This window comes from Piliocolobus tephrosceles, chromosome 3 (genome assembly GCF_002776525.5).
Source record: "Piliocolobus tephrosceles isolate RC106 chromosome 3, ASM277652v3, whole genome shotgun sequence".
NCBI lineage: Eukaryota > Metazoa > Chordata > Mammalia > Primates > Cercopithecidae > Piliocolobus > Piliocolobus tephrosceles.
Window position 1 is genome coordinate 61418228 of NC_045436.1, and position 27160 is coordinate 61445387.

The following is a 27160-nucleotide window of genomic DNA, read 5'->3' on the forward strand; positions in this document are numbered from 1 at the left end:
ATATGACCAAAAGTTTAAAATCTACACAAATCTTATAAATACAGAAATTCCACGTTAAGCAACTTATGGCATAAAAATAATCAGAGAAGCAGGTAAGGAGATGTACATAAGGATGTTCATTGTGATGTTGTTTATAAGAGTGAAAAACAATGCAACTTAAATGTGCACCATAAGGAATTAGTAAATTATGGTAGAGCCACATTATGGAATACCAAAAAGCCGTTAATGATAATCAACTGCATATTCATTGATTAATTAGGTCAAAAAAAGAGTAAGTACAGTTGTATGTGAACACATAGGAGAAAGATTAGAATATACATAAAATAGTGGTTATCACTCATTGGTGGAATTACCAATGATTTTTTTTTTCTTTTTTCTTATTTGCATTTTCTAATGCAATGAGATCAATTGCTGCACAAAAATGACAGGGGGAAAGAAAGGAAAAGTAGACATCAATGTGCATCACCTGGGAATTTATAGTCTTTCATCAAAATAAGTCATGCTTTAAATCTGACTAGAAATTTTTGAAAAAATATTAATTATGTTGTAAAAATATGACACTGCAGAGACAGGAAGTCAACTTGTTTCCCCATTCCTGTCACTAACTGGAAAGAACCCTTCCTCAATTTCCAACAGATGTTGAGGAGTACTTCTGAGTCTGAGTAAAATCACATAATTTTCCTCCTTTCTTTATGCTTTATAGCTTGTATAACTGTCCAGATAAGGTGGAGAATCTATGAGAAAGGGACACATAGTTCCAGGGATTGAAGTGATGATATGTAAAAACTGAAAGTTTCTTTTCCTTCTATATCCTTTTGCCTACAGGCTAAAGAGCTACACATTCACTTATGTTTAAAAAAATTTTTTTTTTTTTTTTTTTGACACAGGACCGGTCATGCTCTGTCACCCACGCTGGAGTGCAGTGGTACAATTATAGCTCACTCTAACCTCGATCAGGCAATCTTCAGCCTTAGCCTCCTGAGTAGGTAAGACTAGAGGCACATGCCATCATGGCCAGAAAATTTATTTTCTATTTTTTTTTGTAGAGACAGTGTCTTTCTATGTTGCCCAGGTTGACTTAATGCTTTTAATAAAGCATTAATAAGACAAAGCATATCTAAAACAGTTAAGGCTGGGTGCAGTGGCTCAAGTCTGTAATCTCAGCACTCTGGGGAGCAAAGGCAGGAGGATCACTTGAGCCCAGGAATTTGAGATCAGTCTGGACAATGTAGTGAGACCCCTATATCTACAAAAAAAACTAAAAAAAAATTAGCCAGGTCTAATGACACCAGTTTACAGTCCCAGCTACTCAGGAGGCTGAGGTGAGAGGATCACTTGGGCCGGGCAGGTTGAGGGTGCAGTGAGCCTAGATAGCACCACTGCATCCTAGCCTGACTGACAAAGCAAGACTCTGTCAAACAAATAAATAAATACATAAACTAGCTACACGTTTATGTTTTTTATATTCCCTGCATGCTATTTTCATTCTTTTTTTTTTTTTTTTTTTAAGATGGTGTTTCACTCTTGTCACCTAGCCTGGAGTCCAATAGCGTGATCTCAGCTCACTGCAACCTCGGCCTCCCAGGTTCAAGTGATTCTCCTGCCTCAGCATCCCGAGTAGCTGGGATTACAGATGTCTGCCACCATGCCTGGCTAAATTTTATTGTATTTTTAGTAGAGATGGGGTTTCACTATGTTGGCCAGGCTGGTCTCGAACTCCTGATGTCAGGTGATCCGCCTGCCTTGGCCTTCCAAAGTGCTGAGATTACAGGTGTGAGCCACCGTGCTCGGCCTCATTCCTTATTTATCACTTTCAACAACCCTACGAGATTAAGTGTTATTAGTCCTACTTTGTAAAGCCTGGTTCAGAGATTAAGTAATTGACGTTAGGTCCATAAGTAGTAGACTCAGGGTTCGATCCCAGATCTGTTTAATTCCAAAGTTCTAGCTCTTTCCACTACATGACATTGTTGCCTTTCATTCAGAGGCTATCAACAGAAAAAAATATAAATTTAAAATAATGCCGGCCGGGCACGGTGGCTCAAGCCTGTAATCCCAGCACTTTGGGAGGCCGAGACGGGTGGATCACGAGGTCAGGAGATCGAGACCATCCTGGCGAACATGGTGAAACCCTGTCTCTACTAAAAAAAAAATACAAAAAACTAGCCGGGCGAGGTGGTGGCGCCTGTAGTCCCAGCTACTCGGGAGGCTGAGGCAGGAGAATGGCGTGAACCCGGGAGGTGGAGCTTGCAGTGAGCTGAGATCCGGCCACTGCACTCCAGCCTGGGCGACAGAGCCAGACTCCGTCTCAAAAAAAAAAAAAAAAGAATAACCTCTGTACTCTAACAAAGATCCAAAAAGCCAGTTCTCAACTATTGTATAATTAACCACTTATGAACCTCAGCTATTTCAGAATATCTATTTACATTCTCAAACTGACATGCTAATTATATACCAATCCTGAGGTGCTTTACTTAGCTGAACTATGTAGTCTGTCTAATCTAAGTTACCACGTTTTTTAGTTTCTTCACTTAAAAGTACTTCTTCTTCCTATTATAAAATCAACACATGTACATTGTATTTTTTTTTTTTTTTTTTTTGAGACAGAGTCTTACTCTGTGGCCCAGGCTGGAGTGCAGTGGTACAATCTTGGCTCACTGCAATCTCCGTCTCCTGGGTTCAATCAATTCTCCTGCCTCAGCCTCCCAGGTAGCTGGGATTACAGGTGTCTGCCACCACATCTGGCTAATTTTTTGTATTTTTAGTAGAGATGGAGTTTCGCCATGTTGGCAAGGCTGGTCTAGAACTCCTGAACTCAAGTGATCCAACTGCCTTGTCTTCCCAAAGTGCTGGGACTACAGGCATAAGCCACCATGCCTGACCTAAAACTAAAAATTTAAAAGCCAAAAATCTCTCCACTCAGAGATAAGCAGAGTTTGTATATTCATATATATCTTTAGGAAACTTCTGTGTGATTATGTGTGCGTACTTGTATATTTACAAAAATGGAACTAAAAAATCCTTTGTATTATCTTCTTAAACTTTCACATATTGTGACCATATTTCCATGTCACTAATGGTATCCACAGTATGGATAAATAATCACCTACTGTTGAACATTTAGGCAATTATCTATTTTTTGCAACTATAAACAATGCTTCAATGAATATCCTTGTACATATACTCCTTATGTTCTTAGAAGAATTAAAATATCTTCTAATTCAGCCTTTTCAATAATTTAGGCCTGCCTTGTTACTCCTAATTTCAAATAACATAGTGTTGACATTATAATTTTAATGAACATAAATAACATATTAATTCATCTTTTTGAACAAAAAATTCTTACCTTGCAATAACAGATTCAATTGGCATGATATCAGGCACATAGTGAGCCATAGGGGAAACAAAGTGTCCATCTAAGATCTTACAATCTGATTGCTCTTCAATCTAAAAGAAAATCAAAACCAAGATGTATGCAAGAAAACTAAGATATCTTGGTCTATCATGGATGTTCTTCTAATAAAAAGTTCTATTCAATTAAAATCATGTTTTCAGCACCTACCATGTAAACTTTTTGTGCCACTGTACTTTATCATTAATTATTCTGTGTGCATAATCATTGAGTGTATTATAGGGTACATGTGATGTTTTGATACCGGCATACAAGTTGTAATGATCAAATCAGGGCAATTGGGGTATCCATCACCTGAAGCACCTATCATTTCCTTGTGTTAGGAACATTCCAATTTCACTCTTATTTCAAAATATACAATAAATTATTGTTAATTATAGTGACTCTATTATGCTATCAAATACTAGATCTTATTGATTCTAACTGTACATTTGCACCCATTAATCATCTCCATTCTATCTTCCCCTCCCTGCTACTTTTCTTAACCTCTGATAATCATCAATCTACTCTTCATCTCCATGCGTTCAATTTTTAAAAATATTTAGCTCCCACATATGAGTGAAAACACATGAAATTTGTCCTTCTGTGACTGGCTTAATTTACTTAACACAATGTCCTTCAGTTCCATCCATGCTGTTGCAAAGGACAAGATTTCATTCTTGCTTATGATTGAATAATATTTCACTGCATATTTGTACATTTTCTTTATCCATTCATCTGCTGGTGAACACTTAGGTTGATTCTGCATTTTGGCTACTAAGAACAGTGCTACAATAAACATGGGAGTGCTCATATCTCTTTGATACAGTGATTTCCTTTCTTTTTCATACATACCCAGTGGGGGGATTGCTGGGTCATATGGTAGTTCCAGTTTTAGCTTTTGAGGAAGTTCCATACTGTTCTCCACAGTGGTCGTACTAACTTACATTCCCACCAACAGTGAACGAGGTTTCCTCTTCCTCTTTCTCTACATCCTCACCAGCTTTTATTATTGCCTGTCTTTTGAATAAAAGCCATTTTAACTAGGGTAAATGATATATCACTGTAATTTTGATGTGCATTTCTCTGATGATTATGATGCTGAGCAATTTTTCATATACGTGGTTGGCCATGTGTATGTCTTCTTTTGAAAAATGTGAAATGTCGGCCAGGCGCAGTGGCTCACGCCTGTAATCCCAGCACTTTGGGAGGCCAAGGCAGGCAGATCACTTGAGGTCAGGAGTTCGAGACCAGCCTTACCAACATGGTGAAACCCTGTCTCTACTAACATACAAAAAATTAGCCTGACGTGATGGCGCGCGCCTATAGTTCCAGCTACTCAGGAGGCTGAGGCAGGAGAATCACTTGAACCCAGGAGGCAGAGGTTGCAGTGAGCCAACACTGAGCCACTGCACTCCAGCCTGGCAACACAGCAAGACTCTGTCTCAAAAAAACAAAAGAAAAATGTAAAATGTCTATTCAGATCTTTTACCCATTTTAAAATCAGATTATGATTTTTTCCTATTAATTTATTTGAGCTCCTTATATTCTGGTTCTTAATTCCCTGTCAGATGAATAGTTTGTAAACATTTTCTCTGATTCTGTGGACCACTGTGGTTTTTAAAGACATGGTTCCTGCCTATACACATTTCTTTTCCTTCCATATCCTTTACTATAATCTAGTTGAGAAAATAAACTATAAATAAACCACATTCATACACTGACATGCAATAACTCAAAATAAACTACTCGTTAAGAGAATTCAACAACATTCAACAGTATAAAAATAATTGTTTACAAATTTCAAAAATAAGTTACCATAATCAAATAAGGGTTGACATCAAATATGTTACAATGCTTCAGTGTCAGGCAATCTGATGTAGAGTCATTTCAACATAGTAAATGAGAAAAAAACATAATTTCTATATATATAAAAAAAGCATTTGCTAACATTCAATACCTAAACTTATTCTCCCCTCCAATAAGTATTTATTTTCTTTTTGTAGAGACAGGATCTCACTATGTTGCTCAGGCTAGTCTGGAACGCCCGGCCTCAAGCCTCCCAAAGTGTTGGGTATTAAGGCATGAGCCATTGTGTCTGGCCTAATTATTTCTTAAAAATTTCAGGTCAATAGTAAAAAAATTAAAGTAGCATTGAATTACCACATATTTTCATTCAAATCAGAAACAAAAACGTATCTGTGGATGATGTATATATCTAACTTTTAAAAAAATTAATTAACTAATTAGTTAATTTTTGGGGAAACAGGGTCTCACTCTGTCACCCAGGCTGGAGTGCAGTGCTGCCATCCTGGCTCACTGTATGCTTCACCTCCCAGGGTTCAAGCAATCCTTCCACCTCAGCCTCCAGAGTAGCTGGGACTACAGGCATACCACCACACCCAGCTAATTTTTACATTTTTTTGGTAAAGACAGGGTTTTGCCATGTTGCCCAGGATGGTCTCAAACTCCTGGACTCAAGCAATCTGCCCGACTTGGCCTCCCAAAGTGCTAGGATTACAAGCTAGCTTTTTTTGTTTTGTTTTGTTTTGAAACAGTCTTACTTTGTTGTCCAGGCTGGAGTGTGCTGGCACAATCTCGGCTCACTGCAACCTCCGCCCCCCCGGGTTCAAGCGATTCTCCTGCCTCAGCCTCTTGAGTAGTTGGGATTACAGGCGCACATCACCATGGCCGGCTAATTTTTTTTATTTTTAGTAGAGACGGGGTTTCACCATATTAAAAACCACCAGGCTGGTCTCAAACTCCTGAGCTCACATGATCCACCCATCTCGGACTCCCAAAGTGCTAGGATTACAAGTGTGAGCCACTGCACCCAGCACAAGCTAGTTTTTTAAAAAACAAATTCTAGGTCAGGTGTAGTGACTCACACCTGTAATCCCAGTACTCTGGGAGGCTGAGGTGGGCAGATCTCTCGAGCCCAGGAATTCAAGATCAGCCTGAGCAACATGGCAAAAACTCTTTCTCTACAGAAAATACAAAAATTAGCTGAACGTGGTGGCATGTGGTTGTGGTCCCAGCTACGTACGTGGCTGAGGTGGGAGGATCACTGGAGTCCAGGAAGTCACGGCTGCAGTGAGCCATGACTGCACCACTGCAGTGCAGCTGGGTGACAGAGTGAGACCTTGTCTCAAAACAAAACAACATTTTGTTTTGTTTACACACACACACAAAAGTTTTTTTTTGTAATCAGCTGGACAAATGTCATCTATTAAATGACCCACATATTTTTGCAACTGACTTAAAACACTACTATTACTATGTACTAAACATTCATATATTTCTGCCAGTTATTTTCAATCCTTCATTAGGTCTTATTTGCCTATCTTTTATTTCTGCACCCATATCATGCTGTGTTGATAACTGCAGCATTTTAATACTCATTGTTATATGACTGAACTAGTCTTTGTTTACAACTCTTCCTTTCCAGAGTATTCTTGATCTGATTTTACTCTCAGCATTTTCTCAAAATAATTTTAGGATGCTTTTATGAATGTAGGTTCCATGTTCAATACTTTAATTGAAATTGCATTACATTTTAAAAAATGCTTAAGGAGACATAATATCTCTATAAAACTGAATTTTTTTTTTTTTTTTTTGAGACGGAGTCTCACTCTGTCGCCCAGGCTGGAGTGCAGTGGCCGGATCTCAGCTCACTGCAAGCTCCGCCTCCCAGGTTTATTCCATTCTCCTGCCTCAGCCTCCCGAGTAGCTGGGACTACAGGCGCCCGCCTCCTCATCCAGCTAGTTGTTTGTATTTTTTAGTAGAGATGGGGTTTCACCGTGTTAGCCAGGATGGTCTCGATCTCCTGACCTCGTGATCCACCCGTCTCGGCCTCCCAAAGTGCTGGGATTACAGGCTTGAGCCACCGCTTCCGGCTAAAACTGAATTTTTAATCCAAAAAACTTTCCAATTTAGTTTTTTATGCCTATTGGTATAGTTTTAAAGTGTTCTTCTTATGTATTCATTTTTATTTATTTATTTTTATTTTTTGAGTCTTGCTCTGTCACCCAGGCTGGAGTGCAGTGAGTGCTATCTCAGCTCACTGCAACCTCTGCCTCCCAGATTCAAGCAATTCTCCTGCTTCAGCCTCCTGAGTAGCTGGGACTACAGGCATGTACCAGCATGCCTGGCTAATTTTTTTGTATTTTTATTAGAGATGGGGTTTTGTCATGTTGGCCAGACTGGTCTCAAACTTCTGACTTCAAGTGATCCATGCTCCTCGGCCTCCCCAAGTGCTGGGATTACAGGCATAAGCCACCGCACTCAACCCTTTTATGTATTTTACGAGAATAAGTTATTTGATAAAGCAGCAGCACAAACTAATACATTATTAAATTTTTTTTTTTTTTTTTTTTTTTTTTTTAGACAGGGTCTCACTCTGTTGCCCAGACTTGAGTACAGAGGCATAATTTCAGCTCACTGCAACCTCTGCCTCCTAGGCTCAATCAATTCTGCTGCCTCCGCCTCCCAAGTAGCTGGGATTACAGGCATGCACCACCATGCCCAGCTAATTTTTGTATTTTTAATCGAGATGGGGTTTCACCATGTTGGCCAGCCTGGTCTTGAACTCCTGACCTCAAATGATCCACCACCTCAGCCTCCCGAAGTGCTGAGATTACAGGCGTGAGCCACCGCACCCAGCACATTATTAATTATTAATAAAGGAAGCAGAACAAACTAATGTTAAAGGGAAAAATAATGCAACAAATTAGCGTTCTGATAGCTGGCAACTTGGTAAGAAAAGACAATTTCAGAATTACACATATTATACATAACATGGATTTTAAAATTAAGCAAGATACAACCCAACAATAAAAAGATGGAGAACTCAACGTAAAAAGGAGCAAAGGTTTGAAAAGACAGTTCTCCAAAGAAGGTATACAAATGGCCAATTCACACTTGAAAAGATGTTCAGCTTCACAGCCATTAGGGCGTAGTCGAAACTACAAGGAAATACTTTTATACCCACTATGATGACTTGGACAAGTACAAAGTTTGTGCGTATGGCAAAATCAGAATGTTTATTCACTGCTGGTGGGAATATAAAATAGTATAGTCACTTTGGAAAACAGTTTGATAGTTATCAAACTTATGATAACTTAGAGTTATCATCATATGACCCAATAATTAAACTCTTCAGTATACATAAGAGAACTAAAAACATACGTTCACACAAAAACTCATACTTGAGTATTCATAGCAGCATTATTTATAATAGCCAAAAAGTGAAAACAACCCAAATGTCCAACAATTTATGATTTGATAAGCAAACTGTGATATACAATACAATAGAATATTATTTAGCTATACAAAAGGATAAAGTTTTCCTTGAATGTTCTGATGGTGTAAAAAAAAAAAAAAACCAAAAAGAAGTACTGACACATGCTACAACATGGACGAACCTTGAAAACATTATGCTAAGTGAAGAAGCCAGATAAAAAAAGCTACATATTGCATGATTCCATTTATAAGAAATGTTCACAGTAGGAGAACCCATAGAGACAGAGGGTAGACTAGTGATTGCTAGCAGGTGGCGGAAGAGGCAAGGGAAAGTGACAGCTAATGGATACAGGGTTTCTTTCTAGGACAATGAAAATATTCTAGAATTAGTGACAATGTTGATGGCTGCACATCTTGGTAATATAATTTAAAAACCATTCAATTGTATATTGTAAAAGGGTGAATTTTATCTCAATTGTTTTTTTTTTTTTTCCTTGTGACGGAGTCTCGCTCTGTCGCCGGGCTGGAGTGCTGTGGCGCAATCTCGGCTCACTGCAACCTCCGTATCCTGGGTTCAAGCGATTCTCCTGCCTCAGCTTCCCGAGTAGCTGGAACTACAAGTGCGCGCCACCACGCCCAGCTAATTTTTTAATTTTTCTTTTAGTAGAGACAGGGTTTCACCATGTTGGCCAGTATGGTCTTGATCTCTTCACCTCACGATCCTCTCGCCTTGGCCTCCCAAAGTGCTGGGATATCCTTGTCTCAGTTTTTAAAAACTAAGGGTAGTGGATCAGTAAGAATGCATTCCAAAATCTTAACAGCAATTCACTCTTGGGAGGGAAATGGAATTAGGTAGTGGAAAGTGGCAGAGATTAAAGGAGATTTTTTTTTAACTTGGTACATTTAAAATTTTTTTAAGTTTATAATTTTTTAATAGAAAAAATATAGAGGATAAAAATAGTTGGCAAAATTTGAGGGTACAGGGAGAAATGTTATTAATTCAGAAGATACAGAAAGAACTTCTATGATGTAGAGGAGGGGTTTTCAATCTATAAAATTTTGTTCTTAGCAGTCAAACTCTTTTGAAAAGAGAAATCTAAAGATACCCAAAACATATGAGAGGCAAGTATAGTTACTTCGGTTGAAGGGGAGTGAGGGATGTGTGAAGCTTGCCTATTTGTATCCCCTTTCCAATAATACATCAAAGTATGCAATTACATAAACCTAGAAATATTTTACAGAAAACCAGGTGCCTCCTTTAAAAAAAAAAAGATTTCAAAAACATCCTTGTCTTCTCTAATTTTATAGCTTTTTCTCTCTACCATTCTCTCAGGAATTAACTGTATCCCATAATATTTTTCCTGGTGTTATTCAACAGTTGTTTGCTAATAATTTCTTATGTGTTGATTCTCCAACTAGATTACTCCCCTTTAATACTCACTATTCTTCTGTAATGTTGAGTAGTTTAACCCTCCTGAGCCTAAAGATAGAAAATGAGATCCAGATATATCCAGCCTAAATACTTCTCTATATATTTAGGCAAGTAATAAACATATGCTCCCAAATATACGTGAACGTAGTTATTAACAACATCCAGTTAGTGCACAGATAGTATTATTTGTTTGTTTATTTTTGAGACGGAGTTTCACTCTTGTCGTCCAGGCTGGAGTGCAATGGCATGATCTTGGCTCACTGCAACCTCCACCTCCCGGGTTCAAGTGATTCTCCTGCCTCAGCCTCCTGAGTAGCTGGGATTATAGGCATGCGCCACCATGCCCGGCTAATTTGTATTTTTTTAAAGTAGAGACGGGGTTTCTCCACGTTGTTCAGGCTGATCTAAAACTCCCAACCTCAGGTGATCCACCTGCCTCCGCCTCCCAAAGTGCTGGGATTACAGGCGTGAACCACTGCGCCCGGCCCACAAATAGTATTCTTTAAATATGAAATGAAAAATCCATACTGCACTCATATTTTAGTGTTTATTGTTGTTATACTCCAATATGTAATCTATTCTTAGACATATTTATGTCAAACCACAATTCCTATAACTGTTTTTCTCTTATTTGAATACCTTATCAATGTGTACTGGATAATCGCTTGAAACCAGATTCTGGCATCTCTCTCGATTTCCAATCATCTTTCTGAATTCAAAGAGTCTATTACGGGAAAGAAGACAAAAAGGAAAAAATTCATCTTTTATATCACCTACTAGGCATATTATAATTGAGACTGATTAACAGTAATTAAAAATTAGCAAATCCAGTTCATAAGCCATATTAAAATTTAATTTTGATCATTAAAGAAAGAGATTAGGCTGTTTTTTCCCAAACTGAACACTTTTTTCAGAAAAATGTGAGAAACAATATTGTTCAGAAAGTAATTAATACATACAAGACTCAAAATTAAAGGCACCAATGCTGAAAATTCATTTTCTTTTTTTTTTTTCCGAGACGGAGTCTTGCTTTGTCACCCAGGCTAGAGTGCAGTGGCGCGATCTCACTTCACCGCGACCTCTGCCTCCCAGGTTCAAGCAATCCTGCCTCAGCCTCCCGAGTAGCTGGGATTACAGGCATACGCCACCACACCTGGCTAATTTTTGTATTTATTTTTTTGAGACAAGAGTCTCACACTGTCGCCCTGGCTGGTGTGCAGTAGCGCGATCTCGGTTTGCTGCAACCTCCGCCACCCGGGTTCAAGCGATTCTCCAGCCTTAGCCTCTGGAGTAGCTAAGATTACAGGTGCCCGCCACCACGCCCGGCTAATTTTTTGTATTTTTAGTAGAGACGGGATTTCACTACATTAGCCAGGCTGTTCTTGAACTCCTGACATCGTGATCCACCTGCCTAGGCCTCCCAAAGTGCTGGAATTACAGAGTGAGCCAGCGCGCCTGGCCAATTTTTTTATTTTTAGTAGAGACGGTTTTACCATGTTGGCCAGGTTGGTCTGGAACTTCTGACTTCGTGATCCGCCCACCTCAGTCTCCCAAAGTGCTGGAATTACAGGAGTGAGCTACCAATCCTGGCTGAAAATTCATTTTCTTAAGTCCAGATTTTCCTATGAGCTACAGTGTATTCCAGTTTTAAAGTCATTACAAATTCGGGTTACCCAAGAAGACTCAATCCTTGGAAACTACATATAATTCTTATCAGCTTAATAATTACTGAAGTAAAAAATCTACCCTGTGTTTCTGAGAGCTATTTAAAAAATCTGAATTATTTTAAAAATAGTACAATTTATGATGTGGGCTAAAATTTAAGAGAAATAACTAAAAAGACAAAAGTAAAAAGGAAATAATTACATTTTACATAGTTTAATGTCTAATTTGCTGGACAAATGCTCTGTATTTGAGAGTAAGGGATTTTATAACAAAGTTTTAAATGTTCATTAAAACAACAAATTCAGAACAAGTATTCAGGAAAAAAAAATTGCTTGCCTTTTGAGATCTTCTGGCCTTCCCCATCCTCTGATAAAAAGTTTTGTTAGCAGAAGTCTCCGGTATAGAATATCTAACTTGCTCACACCCATCAGTAGCAAACAAGCATCTATAAAACAAAATTAAAATGGTTTTAAAATATTTTATTTTTTTCAAGGCAGCAGGTCAATTCTCTAACCATTTCTTTGACTATCATGTAAAATTAAAGATTCAGACTAAATTCTTGAATTAATTCCTTTGGAAACAAAATACAAGATTTTGGGGAAAAAAAGAGCTGGGTTGAAAAGAGAGAAGATATACACCCTTGAACTTCACTAAACTGTGAATTCCTCTAGGGTAGGATCTTCCCATCCTCAGCACAGTTGCTGAAATAAGTACCCTCTATTTGCTGGAAAAAAATAGTAGAGGAATATGTGATAGTGTATTATCTGCCAGGCACCGCTATTTTAAGAACTACAAACACATGCACAGGTTCTCATTAAACCTACCAACAATTTTGAGGAAGGATTTATTATCCCAATTATACAGACAAGAAAACTGAAGCACAGATAATTTACTCAAGGTCACACAACTAGCGGGAAACATAGCTGAGATTCAATTCCAGGCACACAGCTCAACATCTAACTACGACACTACACTCTCCTCTACTATACTACAGTGAACGAAAAATAATAATCACTGCTACTACTTTCGTACCATTTATCTATCTCTCAAATATTTCCAAAGATTTTTAAGTATCTACCTCCATCTTGTCAAACTGAATGGTAAGATTTTGATTTGTGGGTGAAACCTGACTCAGATTCAGGGTTTACTCTACTTAGATAAATGAAAAATGAAAATCTGCATTTCCTTTTTCAATTGTTTCTTCTCAGATCTTAGGAAATCTGCATTTCCATCAATGAGCTTTAAGGAGTACTTATCCATTGCTTCAGATTTTTTTGAAACCATCCCTTTTATCTTCTATTTTTACTTTTTCATTTTTTAATAACCTGCAAGACCAACTTAATATCCTCTGTTTGCCTAGGTATAGAATGTAACCCACCATCAATTGGGCTGGCATTTAAGTTTTTTTATGGTTGGACCAGCAAAACCAAGTCATTCATACTGCCTTTTATAATTCTCAGTACCAAGAAGAAACATTTACTAGCTAATGTACTTGTTAGACAAGACAACCTATAGCCAGAGTATAGGATTAAGTGTTTTTTTTAAAAGCACCCCTCTCTCTTTTTCCCAGTTTCCATGTGCTCTTCAATGACTCTTTGATAAATGTGTGGTTTAGACATAACAATGTTTGAAAAAATGTATTGCACACACAGTTTTGTTATTGTACTATTTATGTCTACCACTATACATAAATAAACTGGTATTAATTACTAGAGTCCTATAAATTATCATCCATCCAGTGTTAAGTGCAGTTCACCATAGATGAACCATCCCTGGGTGGGTTAATAAGTTCCTGAACTTGTAAGACTATGTATGATTTTTTTCATTCAACAAATATTTATTAACTGCTTATTATATTCCAATCATTATTTTAGGCCCTGTGCCACAAAAATGACAAAGGAATGGTCTTGTTCTCATTGATCTTAGATTTTAGTGGAGGGAAAATAATTAAAAATTTTAAAAAATCTATCTATCAAAATAAGTAAGAGTAGAAGATAGTAACACTGATGAAAATGAAACAAGGCAATGTGGTAACAACTAAAGGGCTCTTCTGGTAATTTAAAAAAATCTTTGAAGAGGTACCAAAAAGGCAATACAGATGCTCCTCAACCTACAATGGGATTGCATCCCAATAAATCCATCATAAGTAAAAAAAAAATCATAGGTGGAATATACATTTAATACCCTGACAAACCTATGGTCAAGTCAAAACAATCATAAGCCAAACCATCATAAGTTAGAGACTGTATGTATTTAAGCCAATAGCTACATGACAAGGAGCACTCAAGTCTTTAAATTGCAAATCTCATTAAAATCATACACCTCTTGAAATCTACCCATTACTATGTTCCAGTGAAATTCGCTGAAAATTACCTACTCAGTGGGTAAAGCACAGGTAGAGATAATTAATATAAGGGAAAGGAAAGAAAAAATAATTACGTACTCTGTTTTTAAATTAAAAAACGCTCACTGTAAAATTCTTAAATTCACCAATATGAAGGTATGTATAGTAAAAATGGGGAAAATAATCCCCTTCCAATCACTTCTGTTTTTTTAAAAGGGAGTCTCGCTGTTGCCCAGGCTGGAGTGCAGTGACGGGATCCCAAGCTCACTGCAACCTCCGCCCCCTGGGTTCAGGCAATTCTCCTGTCTCAGCCTCCTGAGTAGCTGGGACTATAGGCACCCATCACCATCCCCAGCTAATTTTTGTATTTTCAGTAGAGATGGTGTTTCACCATGTTGGCCACGCTGGTCTTGAACTCCTGAGCTCAGGTGATCCGTCCGCCTTGGTCTCTCAAAGTGCTGGGATTACAGACATGAGCCACTGTACCTGGCCCCCTTCCTATCACTTTTAATTTTACTTTTCAGGCATATCTAGTGCTAACAGTTTGGAGTCTACTCTTTCTGATCTTTTTCTTGTTGATGTTACTTATTTACCTACACATACTGTCTTGCTCTGTTTTGTGTTGCTATAACAGAGTAACACCAGCTGGGTAATTTATAAAGAAGAGAAATTTACTTCTTAAAATTCTGCAGGCTGGAAGTCCAAGGCTGAGGGGTAAACATTTGGTGAGGACCTTGCTGCATCATAACATGGTGGAAGTATCACATGATAAGAGAGCAACAGAGAATTGAACTCACTTTTATAGTAAGCCCACTCTCTAGATAATTAATTCACTTCCAAAATAATAACATTAATCCATCCATGAGGATAAAGCCCTCATAACCTAATCATCACTCTAGCCTGGGTGACAGAGCAAGATTCCATCTCAAAATAAAATAAATAAAATAAAATAAAGTAAAATAAAAAAGTAAATTATCCCAACCCTATAAAATGGGCATAAATATAATACAAATACTGATTTTAAGGAAATTCTATATGCCATAAACTAGACCTAAAATTAATATTCTATCTAAAGTAAACACTAGTTATCTAATCAGCCATGCTTTGTTTTCCTCCATAAAATTTAGAATTTGGCAGAAGCTTCTTCCCTTCCTAGGTAATAAATAAATACATAAAAGGTGGAAGCTTTTAGTGCCCATTGGCAGATGAATGGATAAGCAAAGTAAGTACATACAAACAATCACAACACACAATAGGAATATATTCAGTCATACAAAGGAAGGAACTTCTGGCACATGATACAACATGGATGAACTCAGAGGACATTACGCTAAGTGAAATAAGTCAGTCACAAAAAGACACATATTGTATGATTCAATTTAAACAAGATACCTAGAGTAGTAGTCAGATTCATAGAGGCAGAAAGTAGAAGGATGGTTGCCCAGTACTAGGGGGACGGGAAAAGGGGAAGGCTATTGTTTAATGGGTATAGAGTTTCAGTTTTGCAAGATGAAGACTGGAGATGGACAGCGGTGATACAGCTGCACAACAATATAAATGTACTTACCTTTGAACAATAGAGTTAAAATTATTAAGATGGTAAATTCGGTTACTGTATTTACCAATTTATTAGTGTATTTACTCAAGAAAAAAAAACTGAGAAAACAAAATAGAATTTGGGGTTAATCTGAGTCTCCAAATACAATCCTGAGGGGAATTAAATTGATGCTTTCTTTTTCCTTTTGACAGCTTTGTCAGTAAGCAGAAGTAGTTCACTATTCTTTTTTTTGAGAGTTTTCGCTCTTGTTGCCTAGGTTGGAGTACAATGGAGCGATCTTGGCTCACTGCAACCTCCACCTCCTGGGTTCAAGCAATTCTCCTGGCTCAGCCTCCCAAGTAGCTGAGATTATAGGCGTCTACCACCACGCCCAGCTGATTTTTGTATTTTTAGTAGAGATGGGGTTTCACCGTGTTGGCCAGGCTGGTCTCAAACTGCTGACCTCAGGTGATCCACCCTCCACCCTCTTCAGCCTCCCAAAGTGCTGGGATTACAGGTGTGAGCCACCACGTCCAGCCAGAAGTAGCTCACTATTTAACTCAGAACAGAACTTGCCAGATGCCATGGCTCACACCTGTAATCCCGCACTTTGGGAGGCTGAGGTGGGTGGATCGCTTGAGCCCAGGAGTTCAAGACCAGCCTGGGCAACATGGTGAAATCCCATCTCTACAATAAATACAAAAAACTAGCCATATATGATGGTGCATGCCGTAGTTCCAGCTACTTAGGAGGCTGAGGTGGGACGATTGCTTGAACTGAGTTGGCAGAGGCTACAGTGGGCCAAGATCATGCTACTGCACTCCAGGTCTGGGTGACAGAGTGAGACCACATCACACAAAAATAATAAACAGTTGGGTGCAGTGGTCCACAGTGGTGTGTGCCTGTCGTCCCAGCTACTCAGAAGGCTAAGGTGGGAGGATAGCTTGAGTCTGGGAGAGTGAGGTGGCAGTGAGTTATGACAGTGCTGTTGCTCTTCAGTGTGGGTGACAGAGTAAGACTCTGTCTCAAAAAACAAAACAAAACAAAACCACAAAACTTAAGGTTAATATTGTCTTCAAAAAAGACCACTGCACAATTTAAATAGTTGGAAGCTTTTAATAACTAAGACCTTTAAAGAATAGAATTTGAAGAACAAATCTCTTGCATCTGGTTTGTTTCCTCCATCTTCTTCCCTTTTCCTTGAGGATTACCTTCCAAGAACCCAGCCTACTTGGGTTTTCTGCTTCAGGATCTCATCTGGCTTCAATCAAGGTGTCAGCTGGGCTTCATTTTCATCTGTAGGCTTGAAGAGACAAGAACTCACTTCCACGCTTACTCAGGTTGAAGGCAGAATTCATTTTTTTGTGGCTGTGGAACCATGAGCTTTAATTTTTTTTTTTGCTGTCCATCAGCCAGAGGCCAGCCTCTGCTCCTGGAGGCTATCCACAGCTCCCTGTCACATGGCTGTCTTCATAGGAAGTTCACAACATGGCAGCTATTTCTTCAAGGCCAGCAGGAAAGTAAGTGTGAGCCACACGAGCCATACTTTTGCCATATAACATAATGTCATCATGGGAATGACAGTCAATCACCTTTGCCATATGACTGGTTAGAAAGCAAATCATGGGTTCTGCCCTAACTCAAGGAAGGGAATCACACAAAAATATGAACATCAGAATTTGAGGATCTTGAGGGCCACCTTAGAAACTGTCTGCTACGCTGGAAGAAACCAATTGTACTTCTCAGTTTTGAGTAGAGTATCTGGGGTGACACCCTCAATACCTGGTGTTATTTACTTTCTTCACATTTTCCTACCAGTATGGGGGAAAAAACCCCAAACTCCACAGACTTGAACAAACATTTGTTTATAAGCAAATTTTGAAAGTTTGTCTAAATCAACAAGGCGTGGTGGCTCACATCTGTAATCCCAGTAGTTTGTGACACCGAGGTGAGAGGGTGAGAGGATCGCTTGAGTAGAGCAGTTCCAAACCAGCCTGGGTGACATGGGGAAACCCTGTCTCTATGAAAAGTACAGAACTTCCTGGGCGTGGTGGTGTGTGCCTGTGTAGTCCCACCTACTCGGGAGGCTGAGGCAGGAGGATTGCTTGAGCCTAGGAGGCAGAGGATGCAGTGAGCCAGGATCACACCACCGCACTCCAGCCTGGGTGACAGAGTGAGACCCGGTCTAAGAAAAGAAAGGAAACGAGTCGGGAGGGAAGGGGAGAGAAAAGATTGTCTAAATCATGTTTATATATTTTCTTTTTTCTTTTTTTTTTTTTGAGACGGAGTCTTGCTCTGTTGCCCAGGCTGGAGTGCAGTGGCCGGATCTCAGCTTACTGCAAGCTCCGCCTCCCGGGTTTACGCCATTCTCCTGCCTCAGCCTCCCGAGTAGCTGGGACTACAGGCCCCCGCCACCTCACCCAGCTAGTTTTTTTTGTATTTTTTAGTAGAGACGGGGGTTTCACCATGTTAGCCAGGATGGTCTTGATCTCTTGACCTCATGATCCGCCCGTCTCGGCCTCCCAAAGTGCTGGGATTACAGGCTTGAGCCACCGCGCCCGGCATCATGTTTATATATTTTCATTCACTTAACACCTTTGTCAGAAACAAGCACAAAAAAACCAAAACAAAGTAAAAACACTTGCTTCTTAGAATTTTGGTTTTTAATCATGAAACAAATGGTAAAAGGCAAACTAACTTCTGAAATGTTGTCTTCATTACATATATTTTCTACTTTAGTGCAATTACAATCATGTAAGTATATGTAGTATAAATTGCTTGACTAGTGTTTTTCTTGTAGAGTGCATGTCAGTATGGAATAATAAAGAGTATATCTGGGCCAGGCATGGTGGCTAACGCCTGTAATCCCAGCACTTTGAGAAGCCAAGGCGGGTGGATCGCTTGAAGTCAGGAGTTCAAAACCAGCCTGGCCAACATGGTGAAACCCTGTCTCTACAAAAAATACACAAAAATTAGCCAGAGTGAGACTCTGACTCAAAAAAAAAAAAAAAAAAAAAAAGAGTATGTCTGGTCTTTGACCTCAGTTCCTGGCATGAACTTCCTAAAAACCTTGGTTTTTCTTTTTTTTTTTTGAGATAGAGTTTCGCTGTCGCCCAGGCTGGAGTGGTGCAATGGCGGATCTCAGCTCACTGCAAGCTCCGCCTCCTGGGTTTACGCCATTCTCCTGCCTCAGCCTCCTGAGTAGCTGGGACTACAGGCGCCCGCCACCTCGCCCGGCTAGTTTTTTTTTTTTTTTTTTTTGAGACGGAGTCCCGCTCTGCCGCCCAGGCTGGAGTGCAGTGGATGGATCTCAGCTCAATGCAAGCGCCGCCTCCCGGGTTCACGCCATTCTCCTGCCTCAGCCTCCCCAGTAGCTGGGACTACAAGCGCCCGCCACGTAGCCCGGCTAGTTTTTTGTATTTTTAGTAGAGACGGGGTTTCACCATGTTAGCCAGGAAGGTCTCGAACTCCTGACCTCGTGATCCGCCCGTCTCAGCCTCCCAAAGTGCTGGGATTATAGGCTTGAGCCACCGCGCCCCCGCCCGGCTAGTTTTTTGTATTTTTTAGTAGAGACGGGGTTTCACCGTGTTAGCCAGGATGGTCTGGATCTCCTCACCTCGTGATCCACCCGTCTCGGCCTCCCAAAGTGCTGGGATTACAGGCTTGAGCCACTGCGCCCTGTCCCTTGGTTTTTCTTAAGTGATGAGTATCTGTTATGCTAAACAAGCAACTCCCTGTGGGACCCCTGAAAGTTTCAGAATCAGGGCTGGCCACCATAAAGGAACTTTGGGACCCTCTGACCTCCAGAAGGGAAGGGAGCTGGAAAATGAGTTCAATCACATGGCCAAAGATTCAATCAATCATGCCTATTAATGAAACTCCAGTAAAAATTCTGGACACTAAACCTTGGTGGAGCTTTGTGGTTGATGAACACCTTGATGTGTCGGGAAGGAGATGCTCCCTGAGTACATAGAAAGAGGCCAGGTAGTTCCACATTCATTCCCATACCTTGTCTCATGTTTCTCTTCATTGGGCTGTTCCTGAGTTGTATACTTTATAATAACCTATAATCATAAATATAGCTGTTTCCTGAGTTCTGAGTCATGCTAGCAAATTACAGACCCACAGGGCTCTCAGGAACTCCTAAATTTTTAGCCAAGTTGGTCAGAAGGATGAGAGGCCTGGAGAACCCTGAAGTGCATCTGAAGAACTGATCCCTTAACTTGTGGGGTCTGCATTAACTCTAGGTGGTTAGTGTCAGAATTGGGAATCGGAGTACACACAGTTGGAGTGGAAATGGAATAGATTATTCTTTACCAACATTCTGACTAGTGTAACATATTCCAAATAAGATGCCAACTCTTAGGCCAGGTGTGGTGGCTCACACCTGTAATCCCAGCACTTTGGGAGGCCAAGGCGGGCAGATCACGAGGTCAGGAGATCGAGACCATCTTGGCTAACACGGCAAAACCCCATCTCTACTAAAAATACAAAAAATTAGCCGGGCGTGGTGGCGGGCGTCTGTAGTCCCAGCTACTCGAGAGGCTGAGGCAGGAGAATCATTTGAACTGGAGAGGCGGAGGTTGCAGTGAGCCGGAATCACACCACTGCACTCCAGCTGGGCGACAGAGCAAGACTCTGCCCCCTCAAAAAAAAAGCCAACTCTTTGGATATACTTAGCAAGACTCTGGATATACAGAGCAAGACTCTGTCCCAAAAAAAAAAAAAAAAAAAAATCAACTCTTCAGATATACTTACTTTCTTCACATTTTCCTACCAGGGTAGTGGCGGGTGGGGCAGGGGGGCAGGTGGGAGTGCTATGGCATGAGGAAAGATAATTCTAGGTGATAATAATTTTAATTATTTTATTCCCTAGGTCTTTCTGGAATTGTTAAAATATACAGCATCAATATATCTTTTGCATACATTTATTAAAGTGCAGCAGAACAGTGGCATGTCATTGGAATGCAAGACTTCATTGTCTTTTTCTTTTTTTTTTTTCTGAAACAGGGTCTTGGTCTGTTGCCCAGGCTTGAGTGTGAGTGGAACAATCATGGTTCACTGCAGCCTCAACCTTCTAGCTCCTAGGTTCAAGTAATCCACCCAGTGCAGCCTCTAGAGTAGCTGGGACCACAGGCACACAGGCCACCTTCCTTGCCTGGCTAATTTCTGTCCTTTTTTTTTTTTTTTTTTTTTTTGAGACGGAGTCTGACTCTTCTTACTCAGGCTGGAGTGCAGTGGCGCCATCTAGCTAACTGCAAACTCCACCTCCCAGGTTCAAGCAATTCTCCTGCCTAAACCTTCCAAGTAGTTGGGATTACAGGCATGTACCACCACTTCTGGCTAACTTTTGTATTTTTAGTAAAGACGGGGTTTTACCATGTTGGCCAGGCTGGTCTCGAACTCCCGACCTCAGCTGATCCACACACTTTGGCCTCCCAAAGTGCTGGGATTACAGGCGTGAGCCACTATGCCCAGCCTAATTTATTTTTTGTAGAGAGGAGGGTCTTGCTATATTGACCAGGCTGGTCTCGAACTCCTGAGCTCAAGCAATCCTCCCACCTCAGCCTCTCAAAGTCCTGAGATTACAGGCATGAGCAACTGCACCCAGCTAGGACTTCACTGCCTTTTGCAATATATGATAGGTCACTTATTTTCTTTCTTTCCTTTTTTTTTTTTTTTTGAGATGGAGTTTCACTCTTGTTGCCCAGGCTGGATTGCAACGGCACGATCTTGGCTCACCACAACCTCTGTCTCCCAGGTTCAAGCAATTCTCCTGCCTCAGCCTCCCGAGTAGTTGGGATTACAGGCATCCGCCACCATGCCTGGCTAATCTAGTATTTTTAGTAGAGATGGGGTTTCTCCATGTTGGTCAGGCTGGTCTCACACTCCTGACCTCAGGTGATCTGTCCGCCTTGGCCTCCCAAAGTGCTGGGATTAAACGCATGAGCCACCACACTTGGCTCACTTATTTTCTTAACAGCGGCATGAAATGAACCAGGGGCATCATCTTCCTTTGTAACATCCATGGCATCAATAACAATAAGTGGAATCCATGATAGTAAAATAAAATTTAATTAAAAATCCCGGCTAGGCTGGATGTGGTGGCTCACATCTGTAATCCTAGCACTTTGGGAGGCTGAGGAGGGAGGATTGCTTGAGATCAGGAGTTTGAAACCAGCCTGGGCAGCATAGTGAGAACTCATCTCTTAAAAAAAAAATTCTGGCCAGGCACAGTGGCTCATGATTGTAATCCCAGCACTTTGGGAGGCCAAAAACAGGACTGCTTGGGCCCAGAAGTGCAAGACAAGCCCTGGCAACACAATGAGACCCTGTCTCTACAAAAAAATTTTGAAATCTAGCCAGGTGTGGTGGTGCACACTTGTAGCCCCAGCTACTCAGGAGGTTGCAGTGGGAGGACTGTGTAAGCCTGGGAAGTTGAGGCAACAGTGAGCATGGTTGCACCACTGCACACCAGCCTTGGCAACAGAGCAAAATCCTGTCTCCAAAATAAATAAATAAACAAACAAACAAACAAACCCAACAACAAAAAACAACACCTATATTTTACAGTAAGAAGAAAAGTAGTATACTGCTCATGAGATGCTCCATTTTCCTAATCTCTGATATTCTTCTAGATTGGTAGATAAAACCAAGGTAAGGCAAAAATATGGAGTTAGAAAGTTGGACATAGGCATGGGCAAGGACTTCATGTCTAAAACACCAAAAGCAACGGCAGCAAAAGCCAAAATTGACAAATGGGATATGATTAAACTAAAGAGCTTCTGCACAGCAAAATAAACTACCATCAGAGTGAACAGGCAACCTACAGAATGGGAGAAAATTTTTGCAATCTACTCATCTGACAAAGGGCTAATATCCAGAATCTACAAAGAACTCAAACAAATTTACAAGAAAAAAACAAACAACCCCATCAAAAAGTGGGTGAAGGATATTAACAGACATTTCTCAAAAGAAGACATGCATACAGCCAACAGACACATGAAAAAATGCTCATCATCACTGGCCATCAGAGAAATGCAAATCAAAACCACAATGAGATACCATCTCACACCAGTTAGAATGGCAATCATTAAAAAGTCAGGAAACAACAGGTGCTGGAGAGGATGTGGAGAAATAGGAACACTTTTACACTGTTGGTGGGATTGTAAACTAGTTCAACCATTATGGAAAACAGTATGGCGATTCCTCAAGGATCTAGATGTAGATGTACCATATGACCCAGCCATCCCACTACTGGGTATATACCCAAAGGATTATAAATCATGCTGCTATAAAGACACATGCACACGTATGTTTATTGTGGCACTATTCACAATAGCAAAGTCTTGGAATCAACCCAAATGTCCATCTGCGACAGACTGGATTAAGAAAATGTGGCACATATACACCATGGAATACTATGCAGCCATAAAAAAGGATGAGTTTGCGTCCTTTGTAGGGACATGGATGCAGCTGGAAACCATCATTCTTAGCAAACTATCACAAGAACAGAAAACCAAACACCGCATGTTCTCACTCATAGGTGGGAACTGAACAATGACATCACTTGGACTCGGGAAGGGGAACATCACACACTGGGGCCTATCATGGGGGAGTAGGGGGGAGGGATTGCATTGGGAGTTATACCTCATATAAATGACGAGTTGATGGGTGCTGACGAGTTGATGGGTGCAGCACACCAACATGGCACAAGTATACATACGTAACAAACCTGCACGTTATGCACATGTACCCTAGAACTTAAAGTGTAATAATAAAAAAAAAAAAAAAAAAAAGAAAGTTGCAAAGGAAGAAAGGACCTAAGAACGATGAACTTTTCAAATATTTTTGTAAAGTACTATATTTATTATTTGCCTACATTGTTTACTTATTTCCAGTTTTCCACACAAACTAGAAAATGTTCCCAGTGGCTCATGCCTGTAATCACAGCACTTTGGCAGGTTGAGGCAAGCAGATTACCTGAGTTTGGGAGTTGGAGACCTGCCTGACCAACATGGAGAAACCCCGTCTCTACTAAAAATACAAAATTAGCCAGGTGTGGTGGTGGGCACCTGTAATCCCAGCTACTTGGGAGACTGAGGCAGGAGAATCCCTTGATCCCAGGAGGCAGAGGTTACAGTGAGCTGATATTGCACCACTGCACTCCAGCCTGGGCGACGAGAGCAAAAGTCCGTCTCAAAAAGAAAAAAAAAAAGAAAACCTTCCCAAATCACTTTAATTCCCTGTATAATAGGCCACAAATGTCAGCACTCCAAACTTAGACACAGCATATTCCTTACTATATTTACCTACTAATAAACAACTAATAAATGAGGAACAGAAAGTAAATCAAACACACATACAGGTTAGTATAAATTTGGTTCTGGGGTTTGGGATTACACAAATTTTCTTAAATCCCATTTCAGCTCCAAGAACAACATAAAAGGCAGGTTTTGTGGAACTCTCTAAACACGTAAATTTTTCTAGACAGGGTTGGCTGGGTCCAGGGTATTCAGTGCCACTATGAACACATAAAAATCCAAGCCCAGGGTGAACATAACTCCAAATTACCAAAATGAGGCACCATCTGGAGCCATGCCAGATACTTAAAAGTCCCTGCTTCAGGCTGGACAGACAACAAAGAGCTTCAGCAGAAATAGAACCCATTTTTGAAGTATATATCAAGCCAAAATGACCCAATTATCAATGTGACAGGGAAAAGCAAAGGGAAACAAAAATAGAAGTTCTAGTACACTACCAAGAACTAAAAAGTCTTCCCTAGAAATGAGTTCTATTGCTAAAGTGACACTCATCATTTATTATGCTATCTAGTACTTTTATTTCCTGTCAATCTGGTATCTAAGTATTTAACAATGCAATACTAATTTTTTCTGGACTTTTATCTTTACATTGGTGATATATATCTCAAAGGCATAAATGAAAATTTTAAAAATATCACCATGTACAAGAACTTATTCCCTTACCTAACAAAGAGACTTCAAGTTTTATCTTGTAACTTCACTTCTAAATTATGTCTATACAAGTTTAAGCAGCTAAGAAAGGGTTTAGATACCTCAGATATTCACTGGTAAAATCTACTTCCCTAGCTTCACAAATATAATTCAACAAATATAATTCCTTTTAATCTTACACTGAACAAGAGTAAGAAAATAGGAAGCTTGTTTGTTTGTTTGTTTGAAACGGGTGTGGGTAGTTATCCTGGGCAGTCACCTGAGGAAATCCACCAACTGGACTGTCTCATATTCTCGCGTGAAACATTCAGGAAATAATCTAATCTCTTCAAATTTAGCTCCTCTTTTCCATGGGCTTTATTAAAAAAAAAAAAATATATATATATATATACACACACATATACACATATATGTATAAATGTTTACTTTGGATGCTATGTGTTCCTAAGAAACATTTTTTCTTTTCTTTTTTTCTACTGGTACAATACACTAAGCTTACTTAGATTTCAACAGCTGTATATGTACTCATCCCATGTGCTTTTGTGGTCTGAAGTCATCACTTGGAGGCACCAATGGAAAAGAGCAGTGTCAGAGGACTGGAATTCCTCTACTAGCTGTATGACCTTGAGTAAGCCACCTTAACCTATAAACATTAAGTAATATCTGCCCTGATACATCATAGCCAATTATTTCACTTAGCTAAAAACTGATTATCTACTATATATTTTTATAAGATATGAGGAAAGATCCTGTTTGCTGCTTTGCCATTTTTTTCCCATAAGAAGCCTGGTGGTAAAGAGCACAGGCTTTAGAACCAGGAGTCCTGCGTTTCTTGAATTCTAGCTCTGTTGCTTGTTAGTTGTATGACTGTAGGCAAGTTACTTAATCTCCCTGCCTTCCATTTCCTTGTATACATGAGATAATTCCCACCTCAGAGGATTGTTGTAAGGATGAGATGAGGTAATTCAATGAGCATTCATCCAACGTATATCTATCTAGGAACCATTCTGCCTACTGCTATACTGGTTAAAAATCCCCTTGTCCACTATATATGTGCCATACATTGCTAGCCCCCAGGAATTAAAAAAGACAATATAGACAATATAGTAAAGCAACATTATGGCAAGAAAATACTAACTTTTCTACCTATGTATCTTCTTGGAACCAATAATACAAATCTGACTTGTTTTTGTGAACTGTTACAAATGAATCCACAAGACTGAATCCAAGTGCAAATAGGTCTTGATTTAGAAGGTATTTCTGAATAGCACGTTTCAAGTTTTTTTTTTTTTTTTTTTTTTTTTTTGAGACAGAGTCTCGCTCTCTTGCCCAGGCTGGAGTGCAGTGGCGCAATCTCAGCTCACTGCAGCCTCCGCCTTCTGGGTTCAAGGGATTCTACTGCCTCAGCCTCCTGAGTAGCTGGGACTACAGGTGCGTGCCACCAAGCCCGGTTAATTTTCTTTTTCTTTTTTTTTTTTTTTGGTGTATTTTTAGTAGAGTTGGGGTTTCACCATGTTAGCCAGGATGGTCTCGATCTCCTGACCTCATGATCCGCCCGCCTCGGCCTCCCAAAGTGCTGGGATTACAGGCGTCAGCCACCGCACCTGGCCTGCACGTTTCAAGTTTAGGTGTTCACCAGTTGACCGTGCCTGGCTGATACACACAAGGTCAAAAATGACACAAAGATCAGAAGTGATGTCATATACCATACACGACTGTGTAACTAGTATAGGACCTAGCATAGGGTAAATGCTCATAAATATTAATTTAAAAAATTAAGTTTGGTTTCCAACTTTGCCACTTCCACACCGAGTGACTCTGGGTTTAACTTGTCTGGATCTTAATTTTCGGTAAAATAGAAATGTGTCTGCTTTGCCTATCTCATAGGATAGTTGTGATCAAATGAAATGACAAGACAATGTATCTGGCGCTAATAAAACGGTAATTTATGAGACACAGAATGACTACTGACACCAGCTAGCCTACAAGCCTAATAGTAGAGATAAGATGTTAATACATAACTATCAGGAAATAAACATGGAGATCTCGTGAAAACCCATGACATGTTTTCTAAAAATGTCATCTTCCTTGTGACGAAAGGAGCTGGTCATTGCTAGGCAGGTGCTGTGCCTTTTTCAACTCCCACGTTTCAGCAGCAAGCTCTTCTGAGTGAGATTTTGCAAGGCTGAGGCCCCCGTAGGCGCAGCCGCCGTTGGGGTGCGCATCCGGCAACCTGCAGTTTACAAGCAGCGGATCCCACCTTCAGTACTCGCTCTGACAAGCCCTCCAGGTAATGCGCCTTTGCATTTAGCCGACTTAGAGAAGAGAGCTGGAAGCCACCTCTACCTTTCACGGGGAGGAAGGGACTGCCCACCCGCTCGCCCCCATCACCTCGGCCCTCCGGAGCGTGTCGCGGACTCCAGCCTTGTCTCTCGCCCCTGCCTCACCCCGCGTCCCTCACCCGCGAGTCTCCCGCCCAGCTCTGCGTCCCAGGTCCCTGCCTCCCGGCACGTACACGACGCGCTAAGAGGCGCGGGGAGCTCTTAGCGCGCCTGCTACTTAACCCGGCTGGCT

General features: G+C 40.3%; 1 protein-coding gene across 8 annotated transcripts in view; it reads right to left on the reverse strand.

Annotated features, from left to right (window-relative positions):
* The window catches only part of ABHD18 (abhydrolase domain containing 18), a 67565-nt gene that overhangs the window by 40064 nt on the left and 341 nt on the right, over positions 1 to 27160 (reverse strand). For 3 of the 8 annotated variants that reach the window (XM_023217579.2, XM_023217578.2, XM_023217574.2), the window contains exons 2-4: positions 12067 to 12175; positions 10705 to 10789; positions 3347 to 3447 (exon numbers count right to left, since the gene is read on the reverse strand). In XM_023217579.2, coding sequence (XP_023073347.1) covers positions 3347 to 3447; positions 10705 to 10789; positions 12067 to 12158 — 278 coding nt within the window. In that variant the 5' untranslated portion in view covers positions 12159 to 12175. Of the gene's footprint in view, positions 1 to 3346; positions 3448 to 10704; positions 10790 to 12066; positions 12176 to 26977; positions 27075 to 27160 lie in introns of those variants that run through there. The other 5 variants (XM_023217575.2, XM_023217577.2, XM_023217576.2 and 2 more) reach the window with 5 other exon arrangements.